Source organism: Artemia franciscana, chromosome 2 (assembly GCF_032884065.1).
Source record: "Artemia franciscana chromosome 2, ASM3288406v1, whole genome shotgun sequence".
In the NCBI taxonomy this organism is placed as follows: Eukaryota; Metazoa; Arthropoda; class Branchiopoda; order Anostraca; family Artemiidae; genus Artemia; species Artemia franciscana.
The window spans coordinates 11,096,644-11,121,505 of record NC_088864.1 but is presented as its reverse complement, the minus strand read 5'-3'; the positions used below and the strand labels follow the sequence as shown (position 1 = coordinate 11,121,505).

The 24,862-nt window shown below is 35.7% G+C and overlaps 1 protein-coding gene across 1 annotated transcript in view; it reads left to right on the top strand.

Annotated features, from left to right (window-relative positions):
• The first annotated feature begins 527 nt into the window (after nucleotides 1-527).
• Nucleotides 528-24,862, top strand: part of LOC136037228 (toll-like receptor 6) — a 34,183-nt gene continuing 9,848 nt past the window's right edge. The window contains exon 1 of the mRNA XM_065719837.1: nucleotides 528-4,215. Within this exon, the coding sequence (XP_065575909.1) occupies nucleotides 617-4,201 (3,585 nt within the window). The 5' untranslated portion in view covers nucleotides 528-616 and the 3' untranslated portion in view covers nucleotides 4,202-4,215. The remainder of the gene's footprint in view (nucleotides 4,216-24,862) is intronic.

Genomic DNA, 24,862 nt, shown 5'->3' with positions numbered 1-24,862 from the left:
CGCCCAGAACGCATTATATTAAACACGTAACCTAACCAACTCTATATATTAAATATTAAATATACCTGAAAACACAGGTACAATACATGTATTAAAATATACCTGTATTGTAGTTTAGTTCACTTAGACTAAGCTGATTATCTGAAAGTACACACAGAAAACCCTATTTTAAACAGATCAAACTTCTTGAGTGTTCTCGGAATAACGCGTAAGTACCTTTATCTTGTTTGTGCTTCCTTATCTATAACAATTCAAAGAAACAAAGATTTTAGTATTTCCGCTCGTTAATCTAGGACTATTTACTGGGTAAACCGAAAGAGTAAAACATGCACATTCCATAGATTACACAAATCAGAAGGGTGCCAAATAACATTGCTTACCCTTTTTTTTGCCTGACCATTCTAAGTACTATTTAAACCTTCAGGCGCAGTAAAGTTGCTGTGGCTTCAGCCAGTTAAAGCCGTCACAATTAGCCGCTTGAAGGAACACTGTTTCGCATACCACCGCCGATTCTCCAAGAGAATTTCTTCTAGTTTGATTTAGTTTGAAGCCAAAGCTCAACGGAGCAACAGTGGAAATGACAACTGTTTGGATATATTAGAACCAGAAAATAAGAATGTGGATATTACTTTGTGTTGTGCTCTTATTTGACCGAGTGTTAAGTTTTGATATTCCTCAGGATTGTCAAAGGGACGGAAGTGATCTACAATGTAAATTAAGGACTATAAACAGCGACATTGATTTATCAAACTTCAGTGCAATTCCTTCAGACCTTGCCGGGACACTTGGGATACAGTGCAGTCCTACTTTTCATTATATGAGTTCCCTGATTCCTGGAAATTTTGTGCACTTAAATCGACTACAAAAACTTGTAATTGAACATTGTAAGCTCTCCACTCTTCCATCTTCGACCTTTATGGGGCTAAACAGCCTCACTAATATTGAAATCCGCCCCTATAATAGTGAATGGTCTAGTGCAGTTGTATTGCATGTTTTCGTCAATAGTCTAGAAGGGCTATCAAATCTCGATTCCCTTGAAATAACTCATGCCAATCTAGCACTCTTTCCCGGGCCAATTTTTTGCAGTTTAAGTAGTTTGCAGACCCTTAATCTAAGTTATAATGCAATTACAAGCACTGATGATATTGGAGGAAGTGAAACCCTTGATTGTGAGCCACATGTAAAGGTATTGTATCTCTCGAAAAACAATTTGTCTGTCTTGAAACCTTTTTCATTCAAGAACTTCCGGCAATTAGCGACTCTGGTTCTCTCAGATAATGGCATTGTCATGTTAGATGGCGAGGCTTTTCGTGGATCAGACTTGATCGAATCAATTGACTTATCACGAAATCAGTTAAGCTCCTTACCGTCAAGCCTGTTTGAAAACTTTAAAAATCTTCAAGAAGTCAACCTATCAAATAACATGATTGTTGCTGTACCTTCAAAGCTACTTTCCAAGCAAGATAAGCTTCTTGCGCTTGACTTGTCACATAATCAATTAACATCTCATTGGTTGCAACAAGATTGCCTTAAAGGCCTGTTTCAGCTAGTTATATTAAAGCTGTCTAACAATAAATTAACGCATGTAGATTCTCAATTATTTAGTGATTTACAGAGTTTACAAATTTTACACCTTGATAATAATCTAATTGAGAGCTTACCAAATTCAGCATTTTCAAGTCTTATTAATTTGCATACTTTGTCTATTTCAAACAATAAGCTGGCGAGATTAGACGCCCGTGCCTTGCTAGGTCTGCCCTTATTGACTAGCTTATATTTGGATAGAAATGGATTATCTTATATTCATCCAAATGCGTTTCGAAATTTAACAAACCTTCAAGAGTTGAGTTTTTCTGGGAATGCACTAAAGGAAGTTCCTTCCGCCCTTAGAGATTTGAATCGACTTAAGACTCTTGATCTAGCTGATAACAGTATTGAAGAACTAAAAAATGGATCTTTCCCCGGGATATCAGGACTGTTTGCAATGAAACTTAGTGGTAACAGGATTCGGTCAATTGAAAAAGAGACGTTTGAAACTCTGTCAGGATTAAAGATTCTTAATTTAGCGAGCAATCGAATTTCAAATGTTGAACCCGGAGTTTTCGATCCCCTTATCACGCTTGAAGCTTTGCGAGTCGATAGTAATCAACTAGTGAATATAAATGGGATTTTTAACAACCTACCTAAGCTTTCATGGTTGAACATATCAGAGAATAGAATCAAAGTGTTTGATTATGCATTTATGCCGAAAGGTCTGCAGTGGCTCGACCTTCACAGTAATAGTATAAATGAGTTGGGCAATTTTTACAAACTCCAGGAGATGATGATTGAGTACCTTGATGCTAGTTTCAACAAAATTAAAATCATTTCTGCTATCAATATACCTAATCGTATACATCACATTAGCCTGAATGATAATGAAATCTCGATTATTGGTGCTAAGACTTTTTCTGACAAACATAATTTAACACGAGTGGATTTGTTTGCTAATCAGCTTCAAAAGCTTGAGCTCACTGCTTTTCAGGTTAATACTGGACTCCAAAAGATTGAATATTATGTAGCTGGTAACCCATTTGTTTGTGACTGTGATATGGAATGGCTCCAAAAAGTGAGAACCGCTCCAAATTATCCACGGCTCATGGACATTGAAACTGTGTATTGTCGCTTAAAAAATCGCCCAGACCACCAATTTATGCCCATTAGCCAAATTGACAGCTCCCAATTTCTGTGTTCTTATAAAACCCATTGTTTCTCATTATGCCATTGTTGTGATTTCGAAGCGTGTGACTGTGAAATGAGCTGCCCTAGTAATTGCTCGTGCTGGCATGATTCATCATGGTCGGTCAATATAGTAGACTGCACTAACGGGCCTTATAGAAGCATTCCAGATCGCATACCCATGGACGCATCAGAGATTCACCTTGATGGCAACCGTTTGTCATCTCTAAGCAGCCATGTTTTTCTGGGTCGTAAAAACTTACGGACTTTATATATGAATAATTCATTTATTGATATAGTTCCTCGAAACCTTTTTGCAGGGCTTCGTCGTTTAATAGCATTACATTTACAAGATAATATGATAAAACGGCTGCATGGATTCGAATTTGAGCCGTTAGACAGTTTACGGTTTCTATATTTACAAAATAACAGAATATCTCACATAAATAATTCAACTTTTCTTCATCTGAGGCAGTTGGAAGTGTTGAGACTTGACGGAAATTCATTGCATAGTATGGACGTATGGCTTTTATCCAGAAATACATTCTTAATTGAGCTTCATCTTTCCAACAATCCTTGGCGGTGTGATTGTGGTTTTTTAGTTGATTTTCAAGAATGGACCACGACCAATCGTGCAAAAGTATCAGACTTCAACCAGCTCGAATGCAAAGAGGGATCTGATATTTATATATTACAAAAGAATATGACCAATTGTATATCAATAATACAGCCTAATATACAAACAAAAAATGATCTCGCTGTAGCTGGTCTAGACTTCGACTATATCTCCTATTTAGTAATTGGAGTTAGTCTCGCAGCCATTTTACTTGTTCTATTTTGTTGCCTTTTTTATCACCGTGACGAAATCTATTTCCGCTTTTTCAGTTGGTTTAACGTCCGAATATCACGGAAAGACAATTGTTGTGATGATAGTGAGAAATTATACGATGCTTACATAAGTTATAGTATAAAAGACGAAAACTTTTTAGTAGAAAATGTTTGTAAGCAATTTGAAGGCTGTGTACGTTCATACAGACTGTGTTTACATCACAGGGATCTGCCAGTGACCGCTTACGGCGTTGAAGCAATATATGCAGCTACAAACGCATCTCGAAGAGTCGTCGTACTTCTTAGTAACAATTATATACAAAGTGAGTGGTACAGACCAGGAGTCCGTACACTAATGAGTGAAATTGCGCGAGACCAATCTCATCGTTTAATTGTGATACAACTTGATCGTATAAACGATAGTGACATAGATGCAGAATTAAGACATGTTTTAAAGTCATCTACAGTTATTAGATGGAAAGATAAATGTTTTTGGACGCGGCTCCGATATTACTTTCCAGAAATTAGCTTACGAAGTAGATCCTCAATTTCCCCTTATCATATTCATCCAATTCGACATCATCATCATTACGAAGATATAAAAACAATTCAAAGGCATCAGCACCAACACCATTTTCATCAACAATGGGCGTGATTATTTAGCTCCAGGTGGGTGTTAATTTTTCTTGCTTGCATATTAACATTTAATTAAGCTTGTTAGTATTCATGGTTGTCTTTATTTCAGACGTAACTCTTAGTGTAATTATCAGGCAATCTTAACAAGAGTTGAAATCGCATAGATTGCGTTTCGCTTGCTTGTTCTTTCTATTAGATGTTCACTTTTTATGTAGAATTTGAATTAGATAAACGAGCATAGTCAATTGTTTCAGTCGAGCCGGTTTCTTTGTAAGCATGTTCAAACTGTTCACATTGATTATAGTAAGGCATCAAATATTCCTGATAACCAATTTTTTGCTATAATGATTGTAGGAACTTTCGAAATTTCGTGCCATCAGTATGATATTGGTTGGTCTGAAATTGCTTCGCATTATCAAAACATCTTTTACAAATCAATATAATAGGAACGTGCGTTAAGAAATTTTTAATGCTTATAGTTTTGACTTCTGAAACGTGGGCGCTTCAAAAGACGTATGAGGCTTTGTTACAAGTTTTTCAGAGGGATTGCCTACGAGTAGTTTTGGGTAAACATTTGACTTACCTCAATTCCAACAGTATGCTGAACAACTGCGATAAAAGTGATTCTATATCACTTTCTAGGGATATAATGAGAGAAAGGTTGTGATGACTAGGACACGTTTTGCAAAGGAAGGATGACAGATTTCCAAAGATCGTCCTTTTCGGTCTTTCATCTAGGGTTAAACGAAAAGCATATCACACCCATATGGACTAGAAAAGATCATAAGAAAATAATTTAAAAGGAATTTGGAACTTATTGGGAGGGATAAAGAGGGAAGCTTTGTATGGACAGAGATGGAGGAGGAGTGTGCGCAGCTGTGTTGGCTTCAGGCGGCTTGGTGTTGCAGTGAGTTGCTAGAAGTATTAGCAGGAATGGTGCTTATTTCTTATAGCCGCCTTTCCCAGCTTTCGAGCCAGTCTCCCTACCGGAGATGTTATGTGAATAGTTTTAAATATGTATAGTCAAAGAATAAAAGAGCTTGAACACACAAGAAGTGAAGTTAGGTTAACCCTAATGAAATATACCTAAATATGATAAAAATAATACACTTCAGTTACAAAATTATGGAAACTATAACAGAGAATTATGGAAATCAGGCCGCCCAGAACCTTGCCTTAGACCTTAGTTCCTCCTGTGCCTCCAGAGGTGGTCAAGGTGTCCACAACAAGTCTCCAGTAATCTCAGAGGTGTATTGTACCTAGCGCGTCTTCCCATTCGGGCTATAAGGACGCATGTATATTTAAGAAGTCTCTTCTGTCTGAACTTCTTTGGGTGTTTCTAGGACGTTCTCGTCTTCTTGATCCTTTTTGATGCCAAAACAGGATGGAGTTTGGCAAGCGATTTCTGCCCATCCTGGTGACATGCCCAAGATAATGCCACCTACGTTGACGAATAATATATGTTATTAAAGGTAGCCCAGAACGCAGTATATTAAATGATTTTAACCTAACCTAACCAAAATACCATCTCTATATATAAAATATACCTACATTGTAGTTCATCTCTCTCACGCTAAGCTGATTGTCACCGAGTAAATACTGAAATACAAAAATAAGCCGATTCTACTCAGACCAAGAACTTGAGTTTGGTGGCTATAAAACATAAGTACCACAGCAATATAATAGGCCTAGAATACCTCGAAGAGTCACCAATTTTCCAAAATTATTTACATCAGCCTGATGTGCCACCTGATGTCACCAGGTGGGGCAAACAATGTGTGGACCAAAATATGTCACGCCTGACCTGTTGTCTTGTGGAAGTGCATTATGCACGTCAAAGCAAACGGTGCCCTCAAGATGTATACCAATTGGAGATGTGCGACTTACCCCATCCAAGAACTTTTTTTTAATTTTCAAAATGCAGTTATACATTTTTTTATGACTAAAGTGATTTTGTGTCTGAGACACTTTTGATGGCCAGTTTGGATTGATCCAATTCAATAGTGGTCTTTTCTTATGGAGATCCAGCCTTTCACTACAGGAATCTCCCCCCACCGTATAAAATTCCTTCTTACGAAAAAGTTGAGCAATCTCAGAGGAAGTACAAAATATATACCTCAAAATGTTGATCAGATGTCCTAAAGGGTAACAAAAGGTTCAGATGTTTAACGAAATTTAACGAAATAGTATTTTTAATGAAACGAATTTTTAAGCTCATTGGTCTCCAATAACTGTTGACTTTGCAAAGAGGCCTAGACCTCTCAATTTCCAATCCAATGAGTAGGTTTCATCTGAAGCTTCTACGTCCTGGAGTGATTGGGGATACAGAGGGGACAGCCCTCCTCCAGTATAGAATAAATTCTGCTCGCTTAGGGGTTTAATGTTACTCTATGCTTTCTAATAATGGCGTATATCAGATATACTGCCGAAAAGTAAGAGGTGTCCAGCACAACTATGTACAGATAATTTTTTACGTTTCTTCTCTATCTTTCTGGTTTTTCCGTGAAATTTTCCTGTTTTTCTTCTTTCTAATTCCTATTTCTTTAAGCTTTGCTCCCGTCAAAAATAACTTATTGCGCTCATGTCTGATGTGAAATGGTAATGATAAAACTAATGAATATAGAGCTGGACGGTAACTCCTAGCTTAAAGTCATTTCAATGTCAGTAACTACATTTCAGCTTAATTTTTTTTTATTGCTCATATTTTTTTAAAGATTCTTTAAATATTTTTTAAAGATATTCTCACTTTACTATCAAGAATTGGGATTGTTTTAGAAACGTCAAGCTCCAAAAAAATAATTTTCGGTATTTCTCCTAGAGAGAGAGAGAGAGAGCGTGCAAATTTCATATTACTTTATGAAGGTGCTGCTTTCAACATGATTTGACAGGCTATTCCATAGAAAACGAAGTGGTATATCAACCACAGCTGTATTGTACAAGTACCCACGTTGAGAAAACAATTATTACTTCATGATGTGCAGAATAATTATAGTTAACATATTTGCATGCAGCTCTGCTATATTTACCCCCCAACCCTCCTAATGTGCAAATATGTAGCCCAAATTAAATATTTCATATCTATGCTTCTCAGTTGTTTCAGCCCGTCTAACCTTGTAATCGACTATGACAAAACCAAAACTGTAAAAACAAGTTACAATGCATTAAAAATATATAATTTAGGCTATACAGCTCCACATTAGATGGGGGTAGAGTATGGCGAGGCTGCGTGTAAAATATATTAACTATGATTATTCTGAATATCATAAAGTATGAACTGTTTTCGGTGCTTGTCTGTTATATAACACACTCGAGAAGTGAAGTTTGGTTAATGCTAATAAAAAAAACAAAATATGATGAAAATAGAATACTAGAATACTACTAAATAGAAAATTGTGAAAACTACAACTTGGAAATATGCTCCTAGAACGCAGTGTTACAATTCCAAAAATGTTGCTTCTCGTAATAGTACAAAGTCATGGTGTGGCCAGTGATTTGTATTGGGCAAAAACCCCTTATCCTGGACGCCTGTTCTTCGGTCCTTGGCAAATCCCAAATCTTAATTTGAACATCCATGGTGAGACACTATATTCTATCACTTGTCAAAGCAACCTAACCGGTGCCCTCAAGAATCGCGTTAATAATGAACTAAAAAAAACTAGGTTATGAATCGAGTTAATAATGAACTTTTCTTTGTCTTTGAGACGGTCAGCAACGCCGAAGCTCCAAATTTAATAATTCACAAATGACCTTCACTATTTTCCTAATTAAGCATTCTATTTTCATCATATTTAATTGTCACCAAACTTCACCTCTCGAGTGTGTTTTAGATAATAGACAAGTACCTTGTTTTCTTAACATCGGTACTTGCTTTGGTGGATATATCATACAAGTACCCAGTATATTATAAAGATTTAGGATCGTCTTAGAAACGACAGCCTCCTAAACAATTATTTTTGCTATTTTTCCAGAACCGTGTAGAAATGTCATTATTTTTATGGAGATTTTGTTCTCCGAAGATACACTGTGTTCACGAAGGGTAGTCTCTCCATTCATAAAATCTAGCCGTGGTTACATTCTGACAGTTAAAGTCTTCTCGATTTGTCACGCAGGCCTGATTTACCGAAAAGACCGAGAATTGCATTAATATTTTAAAAGGACATAATAAATCCGTCTGTTTTTAGCATTTTAAATGCTTTAAGCCCCTAGGTTGCGCTCTATGACTGATGTTAACAATTTGCATAGATTATTTCTTTATTTTTTAAGGCATCTGAATGACTAGTATATTTAAATGTCACGGAACACCACAGACAATTCTTTTTTCTAAATTCTTAATTGAGTTGTCATTGACCCCATCTTACCTCTGAATGACTTTATATTAATGCCTAGTGTTTGTGAATACGAAACAATTTTGTTTGTCCTTCATTAAGTTATTTTGTATGTTTTAAGTCTTAGCTGCCGCGAATAATTTGACTATTCGTAATTGTTCACATGTATCCAACTCACAGGAAAGTTAAGGGGAAATACGGGATTCCTTTTAGGGATTGTCAAGACGTGAAAAAGCAGATTCGTATTTCTGTGAAACTTATTTACAGGGTGGGGGTGGGGGTGTTATCTCAGACAACATGAATTTCTCCGTAATTAAGATCACATGAACTGGGAAGGAACAACTGCTCAGGAACAGTAAAGAAAGAGGGCCTGAATATGTATTTTAGGCTAGGTTGTATCCAGGTGGGGGATTAGGGGATATAACCCTTCCGATATGTTTCTCTGACTCATAAAAACCCAACAAAAATGAATCAATTAAATTTTAGATACGTTTTTAAGTTTTCTTGTAACCCTCCCCCCAAAAAAATCCTCCCCGAAAAAAATCCTGGATACAACCCTGATTTTAACTATATATTCCCCCTTCCTCCCTCGGAAAATACTATGGAGTAGGCCTACCTCCCCACATCTCCAAAACTCCGGACCTGTACCTGTACATTTATTTGTAGGCTTACATCTTTTCTTATCTATTGACCTCAACAGGTCCTTGTGATCTATTGTTTTTGGACCAATATTATATTTGTTTTTATATCTGAGGACTTAAAATTTTTACTAGCTGTAATTATAAACTTTATAAATTATAACATTTTATAATTATAAATTATTGGTTCATTTTTAAATAGCCTAAAGATTATCTTATGGGCCTACATAGAAAATTAAAGAGGATTTTTGAAAGCTAGTGTTGTGAGGGCTCAGGCCATTCGGGACAAACAATCATAAGAGTTATAAATCTAGGCTGACACAGGTATTTATGCTATATAAAAGATTAGGACAAAATATTATGAGTAACCCCTCCCCCTTGCTACTTTGTTGATCTCTGAGCACTGCAAGCAGTAAGAGGTAATAAAAAAAAATAACAAGTATTTTCTAAGGGCACCGGATCTTTGTAGGACAGGGAGAGGAAATTATGTTATAAATCCTGATTAGTCTGCTTATCAGCGGCTGTAGAGAATAGTGAATTGATACGTTCAAGGGAAGTCTGTCAAATCTTAGTGCCCGTTTGGAGAAGTACAAAAGTTTGCCTTGATAAAGTACGGTTTCCCACCACTATATGTCAGTTTTGGCTGAATTTGGACCAGAATGTCATAAGACTAGAAAATTGCGCGAAAAGGTTCTGCTTAAGTTTTCAAAATCATTAAGAAAATTTACCAGTTTCAAAGGTCACGTCCACATGGTCCTGCGTTTAGTTTTTAAACACTTTTTTGTGGATTCTGTAATTTATTTCGGTGCTTACGTATTAGCCAGACAATACGCGAGAATTGTATAGCGAACATAATACAAGAAATTAGTCAAGTGAATTCTTTATACCAGACAGTTAGCTTCAGCTCACAGTGAATATACATTGTAGGTATATTTATTTAAAGATTTAGTTGGTATTTTGGTTAGGTTATGTATTTAATATATGCTATGCTTTAGTTCCCCCCCCCCTAATGTGCCAATTTGTAGCCCAAATTTTGCTCATAAACTATTATATTTTCATCCTATTTTGTTTCATTTCATTTGCATTAACCATACTTCACTTCTCGCGTGGTGTCCGGCCAATACGTAAGTACTTTTATTTCTGATTTACAGTACAAATAAAAAAGCGAATTCAACATAATAAACAAAAAGAAATTATTTAAAGTTTAGAACGAACATGAATTATCTTCAATACCCGAAGGGGATGGGAGCTCAAATCATACTCGGGGGGGGGGGGGGGGTCGAGGTATCTCTTTCTGCTAAAGAGTTACTTGCTCTTCACTAAAGACTTATTAGAATGTTTCATATGCAGTCTACCTATAATTGTCAGTGTTTTTTTTTACCTAATATTTTTTCAAAAAAACTGAAACTGGCAATTTTACCGTTTGTTACCTGACTGGAAACTATATATTTTAAAACAAGTACACTTGATTGAATTAATTCATTCTTGAAGCATTGTGATATAGTGAACAAGTTTGAAAATGTGCGTCGCTTTTCTATAACGGAACTTGAACTTTAGTATAGCCTATAGAGCGGGGGTTTAGGAGGGAGAAATACCCTCTCAGATTTTTAGGACGGTTTCTATTTATATTGTCTAAATGTTTCTTTATTCTCATTTGAATAAAGCAATATTCATTTACTATTCCAAAGAATCCAACTTCATACGTGATCGGAATTGCCAACAACATCGCTTTCAAAGATCCCTTTTTCCTCGATAGTCTTCTGATATAGGCGTAATCACTATAATAAGCTTGATAAATCTCATTCTTCAATATTTACACAACGTGTCTGTCATTTACCTTTCAGGTAAGTTAACCTTGGAATTTTAACAAGCTGTACGTATAAGGTTCAGAAACGTTTTAAATAAGATAAACAGAAAGGAACTTCAACTTTGTTACTTTGTGATATATGCACAGGGTGAAGCAGGGGTGTAATTTCGTCAAAATTTCTGGAGGGAGTCGGAGCCAATTTTCCCAAATCAAGAGAAAATGACGGTCAAAACTGGAAAAATGAGCCATATAGTATCATAAAAGTCATACTGTGAGAAACTGACCTTTTCTGTGGATGCTTGAATTATGCATGGTTATCTTAGTTTTGACAAGATTAAAAAAAAACTAAGTTTCAGCTTGGGGGAGGGGTCAAACCGAGGTCTAGGAGTGGTAGCTCCTCCTTCCTCCCTTCCAAGACAGACTTCGCGTTTTTCATGCTAAAAAGGGCTGTATTTACTCATTACGGGCGTGTTTTGTGCCAGCTTCCGAACTGAGATTTCTATCTAGGTTAACGCTCATTTTGAACGTATTTAGGTTGACTTTTATGTTGGGGCGAATTTCTCAGTATGTTGGAATATTTCCAATATAAGGTTTGGAGAGTTACTAGCTCACTTTATATGCTACTTGATAGGTTGGCCAAAGAAATTGTCTTATTACACTGAGTGTTAATGTTTTAGAAATTTACAATAACTTGTCAAGAATATGCTACCCTTTCTATAGACCAAGCTCGCTCATCATCTGCACTTGTACGTTCCTAAAGCCCTGGAAGAGAAAGCTAGGTCTATATAGCCCTTGAACGTGGCGGCTATCTGTGTGCAACTATAAATTGTGATTTTTTGCACGGAATTAGTATGACAATAAGTGATACAGAATAGAAAACCATTGGTAATGTTCATCTATGCAAATCTAGCGTGTCATCTCAAAAACTAAAAGGGAGATGCATGGATGGCTAGGGATTTTTCTATTACCAGAGTGCAACTGGCAAGATATGAGAAGTCAAATTTATTTTGTTTTATGGGTTAGCTTTATCCTTGCTTTTGAGGATTTTTCTAGGGGCGAGTATTTTTGTTGGGTCTATGGGGCGAGTAATTTTTTGGGCCTATTTTTCTTTGGGACTTGCCTCCTGTATACGCCTGTCCTAAAATGCACAAATACTCATGGAGAAAAGAAATATCAAGGCTATACGAGGAATTTGAGGCTTTATTTTTAGTTAATTATTGTTTTGTGCATGTACAAAACTTTAAGATACGGTTTTTTATGTAGAAAATAGCCCCTCCAAAACTAAACTCTAAGACATTCACGAAAAAATGGTCCAATATCTCAATCATCAAATATGATAAAAGCGCTTACTTTGTTCAGAAGCATTACAGAACAGATAATGTCTGTTTATAAATGTAAAGGCCCATTCACAATGAAATTTTTCTAATGCCGAGATAAAACTAGCACTATTTACGCCAATCAGATTTTTCATAGAATTTTGTGATTGGGTGGAAAACTCTGATTGGCTCAAATTAGCACTAGACACGTCTAAGCGACAGTAAAATCTCATCATGAATGGGTCTACTAGGTTATAATATGCAGTTGTAGCAAATTCTGGTTCACTAACCCGTGTGAAGATATAGTCCATTCCTTCTCTAAAAAAAAAATTTTAAATTTGAGTTTTACTAATGCTAAGAACTAAGGAAATCATGGCACAGTATGTAGGCTAATGACCTACTACTCCAATGGCTTATTTTCTCTTGTCAGCTGCTAATCTGCTGAAATCTAAAACATTTGTCTTAAGTAAAAAATTCTGGCAAGAATATGTGCTTTTTTTCTGCAATTTTATAATAAACGCAAAATTCAGTATTATCCTGGCCAAAGTTTCAGGTAGAACACCTGACTAATATTCCTCATTTCTCAAAAGTGAATTTTGTGTTATTTTTTATTTAATTCGTGTTATCCATCTTTTCTTTCAAACTTTGATTGTTATCTTCATATGTTTTGAAGTAATTTCTAAGAGGCCGATTCGTGTCCATGATAGTGACGACGTTTTTGTGCCTCTTTTATGTGCCCCAACCTCTGAGCCCCTTTCTGCTTTTGTGTACAAGTCTGCTTGACACTACCAAGTGCAAATATTGTATTATTCCTTGAAATTCGAATACAAAATTTACATTAGGCACATATGCCCAGTGGGGGCTTTAATCCCTTCCCCTAGTCTTCAACTTGTTAAGATTTCTGTATAGTTTTTACATATACCATATAATTCTATCATTTGGGTGTTGTGTCTAAATTTGTTCCACCTCCTTCTTAAATAGTGTGCCGCTGAACGTGTTTGGCTCCATAAATCACTCTTCTTTTTTTAAATACTTTTTTTTGGTAGTGAGAATGTTTTTGTTTTCTCAGTGAGCCGGCTATTGACTGCGAAGAACCCTCACAATTCAGTAACAAAATGCTATTTATTATTACCCTCAACAAATTTTCTGTTTAAGGAGTTTAACAGCTTAGGAGGTTCTCATAGTACTAAGGAAATCAAAATAGGCTAGAAACATTCTGCACCTGGATCCATCTTTTGTGGACCATTCATTCATGAAAACGGTTATTTTCGAAGTCCTTTTTTTGTTATTTCAGAATTATGAAGTTTCTTTCATCCATGTTGCCATTTTGAATGGTGAAATTAAAAAAGAAAAATGAATTACAACACAGTCGTTAAATTTGACCTTTCTAAAAATGTAAAAAGTAACTAGCTGTTGGTTCCTAAGACAACTACACATGCAAGTGATAGCGACATTTTTTTGAGCTATTTTATGCAACATATTTTTAGTTTTTTTTACAATTTTTCACCCTATTTTTTTAACTTGGCAATTGGTACTACCAAAAAGTGCATATATGCATGTTGATATCTTTTTGTTCAAAGTTGAATTTCTTATTTTCTCTGAAGATATACATGGTTGGCTAAGTTTTCACTTAGGCTTATCCAATTCAAACCATAAAATCTTGTTTTCACTGTCAAAAGTATGTTAATGTAATGACAGCACTCTTATAGATAGAATAGATAGAAAGATAGCTAGAAGAAGAGATATTTCAATATCCTCAATAAGTCTACTGTTTGAGAAATTTGCCTACCCAAGAGCTTCTTGAATTTTCACAAATTTAGTTTGCATTCTTCATGTCTGCCAGATGAAAATTTTCAAAGAAAGAGATTCCAAATCTTTATGATAATTAAGTCTTTGAATTAAACGAAGCATTCAAACTGTTGATTGGGATGAAGCCCAAAATGGCCTATGTCTGCCTTTTTCCCACTAAGTACAGGTTACGCTTTGTTCGGGTCAATATATCAAAATTTGGGGTTTAAGTTTGGATGAATATGCTGTGTGGTATGGCACTCGGGTGACCGTGAGAAACCCGAGAACATAAATTCTTAATCATAGCTCACAATCACAATGAACAGTTAATTTGGTGCATTTTTTACATTCAATTCTGAAACGTTCAAAAATATTATACTTCTATATGTTTATGACCAAGGATCTTGTTATGGTTATGTATGACAAAATATTCATCTGCAAGCCTTGAAATTTTGGAGTCATAGTAAATTTGCATTAATGGTGAGATAAATATTAATACGAACTAATAAAAACTAATAGAATTCGAATATCAAGTTCATTTTTTGAGAATTTTGGATTTAAATTAACACAAGAAGGGTTGCATAAAAAATGAATAAATTTCACTTTTACATTAACATAAGAAGTTGTATCATGTTTTATATAAAAGCTAACTTTTCTTTGAAATCAAGAATACTTCATTTGCTAAATTATTGATAAAATAGTACCGCTTGTTTTGCCGGTGTGACATTGTACCTACAAAGTATGGCCGGGTTTTAGCAAAGGGTATTTAAGTTCATCTCCGAGAAAGATTGCTTTGCCATCTAGTGCTACTCAGAGAGATCGTCGAGATCTTCAAGTTGTTTAATAAAACTGAAATAAAATTATTTGTTCTATCTACTTTTATAGGTAAAAAAAATTAGCGAAATAAATTGCCTACTTTTAGGGAATTTGTCATAAGCTGAAAAGTAAACTAGTAATGTAACCTGAGGACAGACGCTGATAAAACTATATAAATGATTTAATTAAAAAAAATAAATAGTTCTCAAATAGGCTACAACCTAAAAGTTCCTTTGTGAGTGATTAAAATCCAGACTATTTAAGTGTCGTATGTTTGTATATTAGGCATGTAGGCGGAATTTAATTTCGGACAGGGGGTGAGGATGAAAAAGAATTGCAAAAGACAGACGGATTACACGACAAACATTGGACAATTGTTGAAAAAGTCATAAATGTGGTGAGAGTTCGGGGTGGTCTTCCTAAGGCCTTTTTTTTAGTACGTGTTCAGTTTATTTTGATATCCTCAAGCCGATCTGATATCCTCAATGGATAACCTCAAGCCGCTATCATATGTTTGCTATCCCTTTTGCATCTAATTTGTAAGATGATATGATCAGATTTTTGATACAATGCTATAAATGACTGATTTTTATTATTTATTCTTATCCAAAAGCTGTAAAATAGTCGGTACTCACGTATTATAGCGACAACACTTTGTTCTTGATCTGTAATGAAACCGGTTTTTTTGGGTCCCCTTTGAGATAATCAGCTTAGCCCGAGTGAGATAAACTACTATGCAGGTGTATTGTAAATTAAATATTCAATATATAGAGATGGTTAGGTTAGGTTTCGTTTGTATTTAATACAATGCATAGTACAAAACACGACCCATAGCAAGGAGTGAAGTGAAGCTGTTGCCATTCAGAGGAGCCCCAAAGGTGATCCATTCGAAAGGACAGCTATCAAGGTCGAGAATGAATGCGAAAGAGCCATATTTCATTATCATTAACCTAACTTCACTTCTTGAGTGTGGTCGCTATAACACGCTAGTAACGTACCGACTAGTCATTTCAGTGACATATCACAAACATAAACTACACTGTAAAAAGAAAATTGTTTGAGACTCGACTAAAATTGTTTGTAATGTTTAAAAAAATAATTGGGATTTAAACAGCTGGAGGACAATAATTTGTTGGATTTTCTTTGATCGGTTTAAATTCCTGCAAAAAATTTGTTGGAAATTCAATTTATTTTTTGCAGCGTATTCAGTCCTTGTATTTTTTTCCTTAAACAATTTTTATTCTTAAGTCATATGAATAGATAGCCTACATGAACATGATAGCAACCTCTACAATAAGATAATATGAAAAAAACTTCGTTTTCTTAAAGAGTTAAAGAGGCTGCGTCCCAAAGTCGAACCTTAAAACGTACAGGAATTAGAAGATGCAGTTGGGGGGCTGCCGCCCCCCAAACCCCCAGCTTTTAAAGACTCTTTTGTACAGGTTTTTTGTGTTTTTGCTAACCCCCCGCTCTTGGCTTCGGAAAGGCCCTCTTTTAATTAACAAAAAATTGAAATGAATGAATAATGGAATAACTTCGAAAAATGTTAAACACAAGAGGACAGGAGAACCATTGCGCCGAAACTAGTAAATAGTAACAATGAAGTCCCCCCACAAAAAAAACTGTACAAAAGAGTCTTTAAAAGCTGGGGGTTTGGGGGGCGGCAGCCCCCCAACTGCCTCTTCTAATTCCTGTACGTTTTAAGGTTCGACTTTGGGACGCAGCCTCTTTAACTCTTTAAGAAAACGAAGTTTTTTTCATATTATTTCTGTACGTTTTTCTACAGTCCATGGTGGATGTAATTTAATAATTCCTGTACTCCTCGTACAGGAATTAGGAGAGGAACTTGGGTGGCTGCCGCCCCTCCGCTTTTAAATCATTGTATAAAATAGAAAAAAATTAGGACTATAAGAAGACTATTAGGAGAGGCAAACCCCCCGCTTTTAAAGACTCTTTTGTGCAGGTTTAATTTTTTTTCATATTAATTCTGTACGTTTTTCTACAATCCATGGTGGATGTAATTTAATAATTCCTGTACTCCTCGTACAGGAGTACTCCTCGTACAGGAATTAGGAGAGGAACCCCCCCCCCCTCCCCCCGCTTTTAAATCATTGTATAAAATAGAAAAAAAATAGATAGAATGACCGAAATGTTTCTTTTGCTCATAAGAAGCTAATATTCTGTTATCTCTCAAATGATAAGCTGTCCAGGTGTTATCAAAATTTTTTTGATGTTGTGAAAAAAAACCGCCCGTAAGGGACTTGAACCCTTGACCCGAGGATTAAAAGTCTCACGCTCTACCAACTGAGCTAATAACTTGCATGTGTGTAAATATAACTTCTCAATAGCTTTTAAAAATTTCAAATTAACATGGGCTCTTATGGAGAGAAATCCGTTAATTAAATAGCTAATGGGTGGTTTCTGGAAAACAGGAAAGGAGTTATCGGATCGAGCTGAAATTTCGCGGATAAGCTCCTGGGCCGTAGGGGACCTTAACTTGTGAATTTCAGCCCGATCGGACAACGTTAAAAGGGGTGGGGGGGTTGGAGGGTCGAAACTTTCGGGGGGTTAAGATTTTCCTACGAAACTTTCCAGGAAAATTAATCGGAGAATTCCGCATCGAATGAGTCTTCGTACACCCTGATCCGATGTCGGATGTGACCTGTAGGCGTCTAGGAAAAAAAAAGTAAATGAATTTTAAGTGGCTATGCGTGGTTTCTGGAAAACAGGGAAGGAGTTATCGGATCAAGCTGAAATTTCGTGGATAAGCTCCTGGGCCCTAGGGGACCTTAACTTGTGAATTTCAGTCCGATCGGACAACGTTAAAGGGGGGCTTGGGTTGACAGGTCGAAACTTTCGGCCAGATTTTCCCCATGAAGGAAAAGTTGGAGGGGGATGAAATTTTGCAGGTTTCTTAGTTGGAGCTCGGGCTACGAAATGCATCCCTCCCCATCCGTCTGCGACCACTGGAACCGAAGATCGCTTAACATTGTCGTGTGTCGCCTCTCTATAGAGGCACGAGTGTGCCTCCTTGACATATACAGGAACGTGTTTGCGGATTTGGCCTATCCTAGACGCAGTATTTGCGATGTTGACTAATGACTAAGATTTCTAGTTTCCCCCAAGTGTGGCATACGTAAAAATTTAATTTGCAAAGAAAAATCAATACCTAAGCTTTGTTTTTTCCCACAAGGTATTTAATTGAGCGTAAAATACGCTTAATTTTCACTTATCTGTACATTCACCATAGGTTATATGAAACTGTTTCTTGGGTAAATGTTTGTAGTGTAATGTTGCGCATAAGAGATTCATCAATCATAATTACTATAAAAATAATTTAAACCTTAAATTTATCTTTTCAACATATAGTCGAAGGGTAGCTCTTTCTCCGGAATCATGTACACCAAGTGGCGCATGCCAAACATGGTGGAACTATAGTATATGTTTTGAGAGTGTGCAAAGCGTGGTAGAACCGTATGGCACACATAGCTAGGCGTCAGCGCCCCCTCACATATAGTCAAAGAGAGTCGACAGATATTCAAATGTATAAGTAAATGATACTGCTTCATAGCTATGGATTTCCAGGGATTGGCATCTTTGTGTAAAAATTACTAATAGACTCTAGGCTCAATTCCACTTATTTATTTCCTTATTTTATTATCCCAAAAATAAGGATTATTTAAATAAATAATAATTTCAAATTACTTAAATAAAAAAATAATATAGCACAAAAATAAGGAAAAAGGGGAAATTCATGAAAAACTCGTGAAAAAGGTAATGAAAAAAATATAAATAATATACCTATCTAGCAAAAAAAGATACCAGAACAGAAATAAGCTTTCAAATACTTCATAATACCGTCCCCCTGCCGCTTTCTCTTTCATAATTATTATTGGTAATCTTCATAATTCTTTCTCTCTAATAGCTATAATTTCATGTTCCTTTTTCACAACTTCCTAAAACTTCCGTATCCTAACAAAAAAATCTAATTGCCTGATAATAATCGTGAAGTAATAATGTGAAGTAATCCCTCAACTCTTATGAACTTCTGTAATAACAATTTTCAAATTTGCTAAGGCATACTTTTTTTCGATTTTTTTTTATATTTTATTTGAATTATTTCATCCAAAAGTATTAAAGTCTGCGTGAGGGCATTTTGAGTCCTGTCCCGCTAAGGTACTATTCAATAGCTCGTTTCTGTACATATCTCTTAAACTTTTGCCAAACACTTTGCTGTAATTTGTCATTTTATAGTTCAAAGCCTGTTCAACGTATTATTTTCGAATGTTCTATCAATTTTCAAATTCCAATTCCCGTGACTTTTTTAGATTAAGAAGCTGAGCAATTTTCTTGAGCAATATTTTTTGTTTCCGTTTTTAAAGGACACAAAACCGTTCTAAGGTCTAGAAAATATTCCATTTCACTGTAAGCTTATTATCTTACATCATTACCATTTGGAAACTTTAATTGGCACGAAATTTTATCATGGAAATAGGGTGTACTAGTGTCTGGAGATTTTTTTCTGGGATTTTTAAATCGTCTTGGCGTTCGTCTTGTTGCCATTCGTAGTCGGCACGTTTTAAAATTTTTATGGTCAATTAATCTTTAGACTCAAGTTTCACTGAGCGGCCTACTAATTCTGAAACAGCTGATGTAACTTGAATTGTAATAAATTCATACTGAAATAAATACAATATGCATATTGTTTGAAAAAGATCGAAAGGTCTCTCTTCTGATCAAGTATAAAAAAAAGTAAACAGTGAATCATAAAGCTGAACCACTAAAAGTACTATATCTTGCATACAACCATCTACAGAACCACCTTACATAAACCCGAGTCATAAGTTTACATAACTATGACCTTTGGACAAGGGGGAGGTATTATCTGAAAAATTTTCATTGAGTGGAAATAGGATGCATCTAATAATCCCTTTGTTGGCCCTACATTCCAAGTTCTCCTGTGGCCTGTTCAGTCAGATCGTAAGACAAATTCCTCTATCATCCGAAGCGTGCATATACGTTCAGAATCTCTGTTTCAAAAATGTACGTTTCATCTGTGTCTTTGACAGTGCAGTTTTACTGCACTATCCACAGTAACTGCACATACCATATCCAAAGTGGGCCTTAAAATTTGCTACCCATAGGCTATATTTCCTAACCTCGAGCAAAATTTCTTGATACTTATCTTTCTCTTCCTCAATCTACTCTTGAATAATAATCTTATATTAAAGACACTCTTTTACCTTTTCCTTCATCCTAGGATCTCCTTTTAGAACTCCTTTTCCGCTTTTCTCATTTGAAATCTACGCTTCAGTTAAAGACAAATTAAAAATTCAGAATTTTCATTCTGAATATGCAAGGAACCAGGATAATTTCGAAATGTACCCCGTTTTAGCCATAGAAACTCTTGCAATTCGTATGCTTTTCTTCTATTCCACATTACATACTTCAATCACGAGCGCCCTTAAAATATGTCCATGGGGCAAGGTTTATATCCAGGGCTTTGAATCTAATGAAAAAAAAATTGAAGTGAAAGTAAAGAGTGATATTAAGACTTAAAACGAGCAAAGATTATTCCGCATATAAGGAGGGGGCTGGCCCTTTATAAAATCCTCGCTCTTTACATTAAGTTTTACAGTGATGTGCTAAAAGCATTTGTGAGCGTAACAAAAGTGCAGCCGATTGCCTTTTAAAACGTATTGTTAAAATTCACAACAAGCTTTCAATATATCGTTACTTTTTATATTTTATTGCCATTTTACTATTTATATATTTTATTACTTCTTATTTTTCATTATTGAGTTTATGAAATGAATTTAATATTGTTACTTATATACCATGCAAAAAAATCCCATGAATCGGCCAAGCTATAAACAAAAACCTACCATGTCCCCCGACCTCTGACCCTGGTTTCCTTTGTTTATTGCTCTGTTATATTATTCATTATACAATATTCCTGTTATGCAATTCATTTTGTATTATTTATTTATTTAATTGCGTTTATATGATTAAATATTATTTATTTACTTTTTTAAACATTTGGAACTGATATCTGTATTGGTTAAAACAAATACACATCAGTAAACTCTTCCGTCCTTGGGATATTGGGAAAAATACTTTTTATGGCACTTGGTATTAACCAAGTGACATATAGCAATCGCAAATTCTGTCGGTCTGTCGGTCTGTCGGTCCGTCTGTCGGTCCCGGTTTTGCTACTTTAGGCACTTCCAGGTAAGCTAGGACGATGAAATTTGGCAAGCGTATCAGGGACCGGACCACATTAAATTAGAAATAGTCGTTTTCCCTATTTGACCATCTGGGGGGGGGGCGGTTAATTCGGAAAAATAGAAAAAATGAAGTATTTTTAACTTATGAGCGGGTGATGGGATCTTAATGAAATTTCATGTTTGGAATGATATTGTGTCTCAGAGCTCTTATTTTAAATCCCGACCGGATCTGATGACATTGGGGGAGTTGGAGGGGGGAAACCTAAAATCTCGGAAAACACTTAGAGTGGAAGGATCGGGATGAAACTTGGTGGGAAAAATAAGCACAAGTCCTAGATACATGATTGACATAATCGGAACGGATCCGCTCTCTTTGGGGTAGCTAGGGGGGGGGGGTATGTCTGAAAAATTAGAAAAAATGAGGTATTTTTAACTTACGAACGGGTGATCGGATCTCAATTAAATTTGATATTTAGAAGGATATCGTGTCTCAGAGCTCTTATTTTAAATCCCGACCGGATCTGGTGACATTGGGGGGAGTTGGGAGGGAGGAACCTAAAACTTGGAAAACACTTAGAGTGGAGGGATCGGGATGAAACTTGGTTGGAAAGATAAGCACAAGTCCTAGATACACGATTGACATAACCGGAACGGACCCGGTCTGGTGACATTGGGGGAAGTTTGGGGAACCTAAAATCATGGAAAACGCTTAGATTGGAGGGATCGGGATGAAACTTGTTGGGAAAAATAAGCAGAAGTCTTACATACGTGATTTAAATAATTGGAACGGATCCGCTCTATTGGGGGGGGGGGCTAATTCTGAAAAATAAGAAAAAATTACGTATTTTTAACTTACGAAGGAGTGATCGGATCTTCATGAAACTTCATATTTAGAAGATCCTCGTAACTCAGATCTCTTATTTTAAATCTCAACCGGATCAAGCGTAATTGGGGGGGGGGGCAGTTGAGGAAACCGGAAATCTTAGAAAATACTTAAAGCGGTGAGATCAGGATGAAACTGGATGGGAAGAATAGAAACCTGTCTAAGATACGTGACTGACATAACCGGACCGGATCTGCTCTCTTTGGTAGAATTGGGGGGCGGGGGTAATTTTGAAAATTGAGGTATTTGTAACTTTACGAAAGGGTGACCAGATCTTAATGAAATTTGATATTTAGAAGGATCTTGTGCTTTAAAGTTCTAATTTTAAATTCCGACCAGATCCTGTGACATTGGGGGGAGTTGGAGGGGGAAACCGGAATTCTTGGAAAACGTGAAAATTGGGGTATTTTTATCTTATGAATAGATGATCGGATCTTAATGAAATTTGATTTTTAGAAGGAATCCATGTCTCAGAGCTCTTATTTCAAATCCCAACCAGATCCTTTGACATTGGGGGGAGTTGGAGGGGGGAAATCCTGGAAAAACACTTGGAGTGGAGGAATCGGGATGAAGCTTGGTGGATAGAATAAATAAATGTACTGATACCTAATTGACAGAATTGTACTGGATTCGCTCTCTTTGGAGGAGTTGAAGGGAGGGGTTCAGTGATTTGGCGAGTTTGGTGCTTCTGGACGTGCTAGGACGATGAAAATTGGTAGGCGTGTCAGGGAGCTGCACAATTTGACTTGATAAAGTCGTTTTCCCAGATTCGACCATCTGGGGGGCTAAAGGGAGAGGAAAACTTAGAAAAAAATAGGTATTTATAACTTACGAGTGGGTGATCGGATCTTAATCAATTTTGATATTCAGAAGGACATCGTGACTCAGAACTCTTATTTTAAATCCTGACCGGCATTAACCCTCTTATTTTCTTTTATAAATCAATCTATTGATTCATAGAATTTTGTTAGAGCTCATACCATATAATCTCTTGGCTCTTAGCTCTTCTCGCCTCGTCACAAGTGCCATATGAGCTCTTAGCTCTTGTTATTCATGTATAATTGTCCTGTACATGAGCAGTCGTTCTTAAAGTCCAGGGACAAAAAGTCAAGCTTTACCAAATCAGGTAAAAAATTTATGAAAAAACAGCATATACCACTATACCCGTATTTGTGCATAAATTATCCGTCTTACAATTTCGAATGTGAAGGCCTATTTTACCACTTTTGATTTCTGCTTCTTTGCAACACAGTAAGCTAAGAGCCTTATTCATAAATACAGAACCTCAGTTATAACTGTACTCTTAAATTCGCTAATTGATCTGTCCCGCTATCGAAAAGAAGACTAAGAAATTTAAAAAAACAAGCATTTGCTTTTACTATATGGAAATTACAAATCCATTATCGACAAGCTTGTAAGAACAAAAAAGAGCTACCATTACTTAAAAAAGATAATCTGTAATGGGATACTATCTTAAAACAAATGTTTCAGACCCTAATTCAGAAGCATATACCTTGTAATTAAGGTCCAAGTTGGAAAAAAGGTTCCAACGTAAATGGGAGGCTAGTATCAGAAGAGAAAAAAATTAATGATTATGGGAGCTGGTGAACAATTTCAACAGATACTTATCATAGGCTGGTCTTTCAAGCTCTGGGAACACTATTTGCATACTCACTACATCTTAATTATAAAGTTAAACATAAATTTTACATTTTAAGGTGTGGTCATCTTAAAATTCAATATCGATTGGTCAGGGTGTCCCCATATACAAACTGAGAGTTTACGTGTAAAAAACGCTTTAACTAAAAACGTTTCGTTCTCTTCACTGGGCTGACATTTCAAATAAAATAACCAATCAGGGTTTGTGTTTCTCTTTACTGGCTCAAGATTTGAGATGGCAAAACGGGTAGATACAACAATAGGTAAAAAAAAAAAAAAAAAAAAATAATCGTGACGGACTCACACTGAAAAAATGATATGAGTAATTCAAAAACTTTGACGACTAATATGAAAAAAATAAATCAATACAATTAGAACACGCTTTTTAACACGGAAGTAACAAGCTCTAATCTCTTTTTTTTTGCCTTCTTTAGTCTCTAAAAAAAAAAAAAAAAAGGAAAAAAATTCGTATGGTTGAAAATCCCTGTAATAATCATTTGTTTATAAAAAAAACATTCAAATTAATTATAAACCTAAAAGTAAAAGCATGCCAAGAGATTGAAAAATTTCATTAGTGAAAAATTGTTAAGTTTAGTGTAATTAGTGAAAAAACTAGTTTTTTTAACTGAAAGTAAGGAGCGACATTAAAACTTAAAACCAACAGAAATTAATCGGAATATGAAATGGGTCCACAATCCCTCGCTCTTTACGCTAAAGTTTTTAATTGTTTTCAAAGTAGTCAAACATAATTGTTAAAAAAAGAGTCAAACTTTAGCGTAAAGAGCGAGGGATTGCGGAGGGGACAACCCATTTCATATACGGAGTAATTTCTGTTCGTTTTAAGTTTTAATGTCGCTCCTTACTTTCAGTTAAAAAAATAATTTTTTTTATTTAGTTTCTGAACGTTTTTGAATTAATGCATGTTTGATTTTGGCTCTCCGCACATAAATTATTAAAATGAAATTTGTATATTAATTCTTTTTTTTTTGGCTAAATGGCTTTCTCTTAGTTTTGATCTGACGATTTTGAGAAATAAGGGGTGGGGAAGGAGGCCTAGTTGCCCTCCAATTTTTCGGTTGCTTAAAAAGGCAACTTGAACTTTTAATTTTTAACGAACGTTTTTATTAGTAAAAAATATACGTAACTTAAGAATTAACTTACGTAACAAACTTTTATATTCTTATATTTTTATTATGTATATGAGGGGGTTTGTCCCCTCGT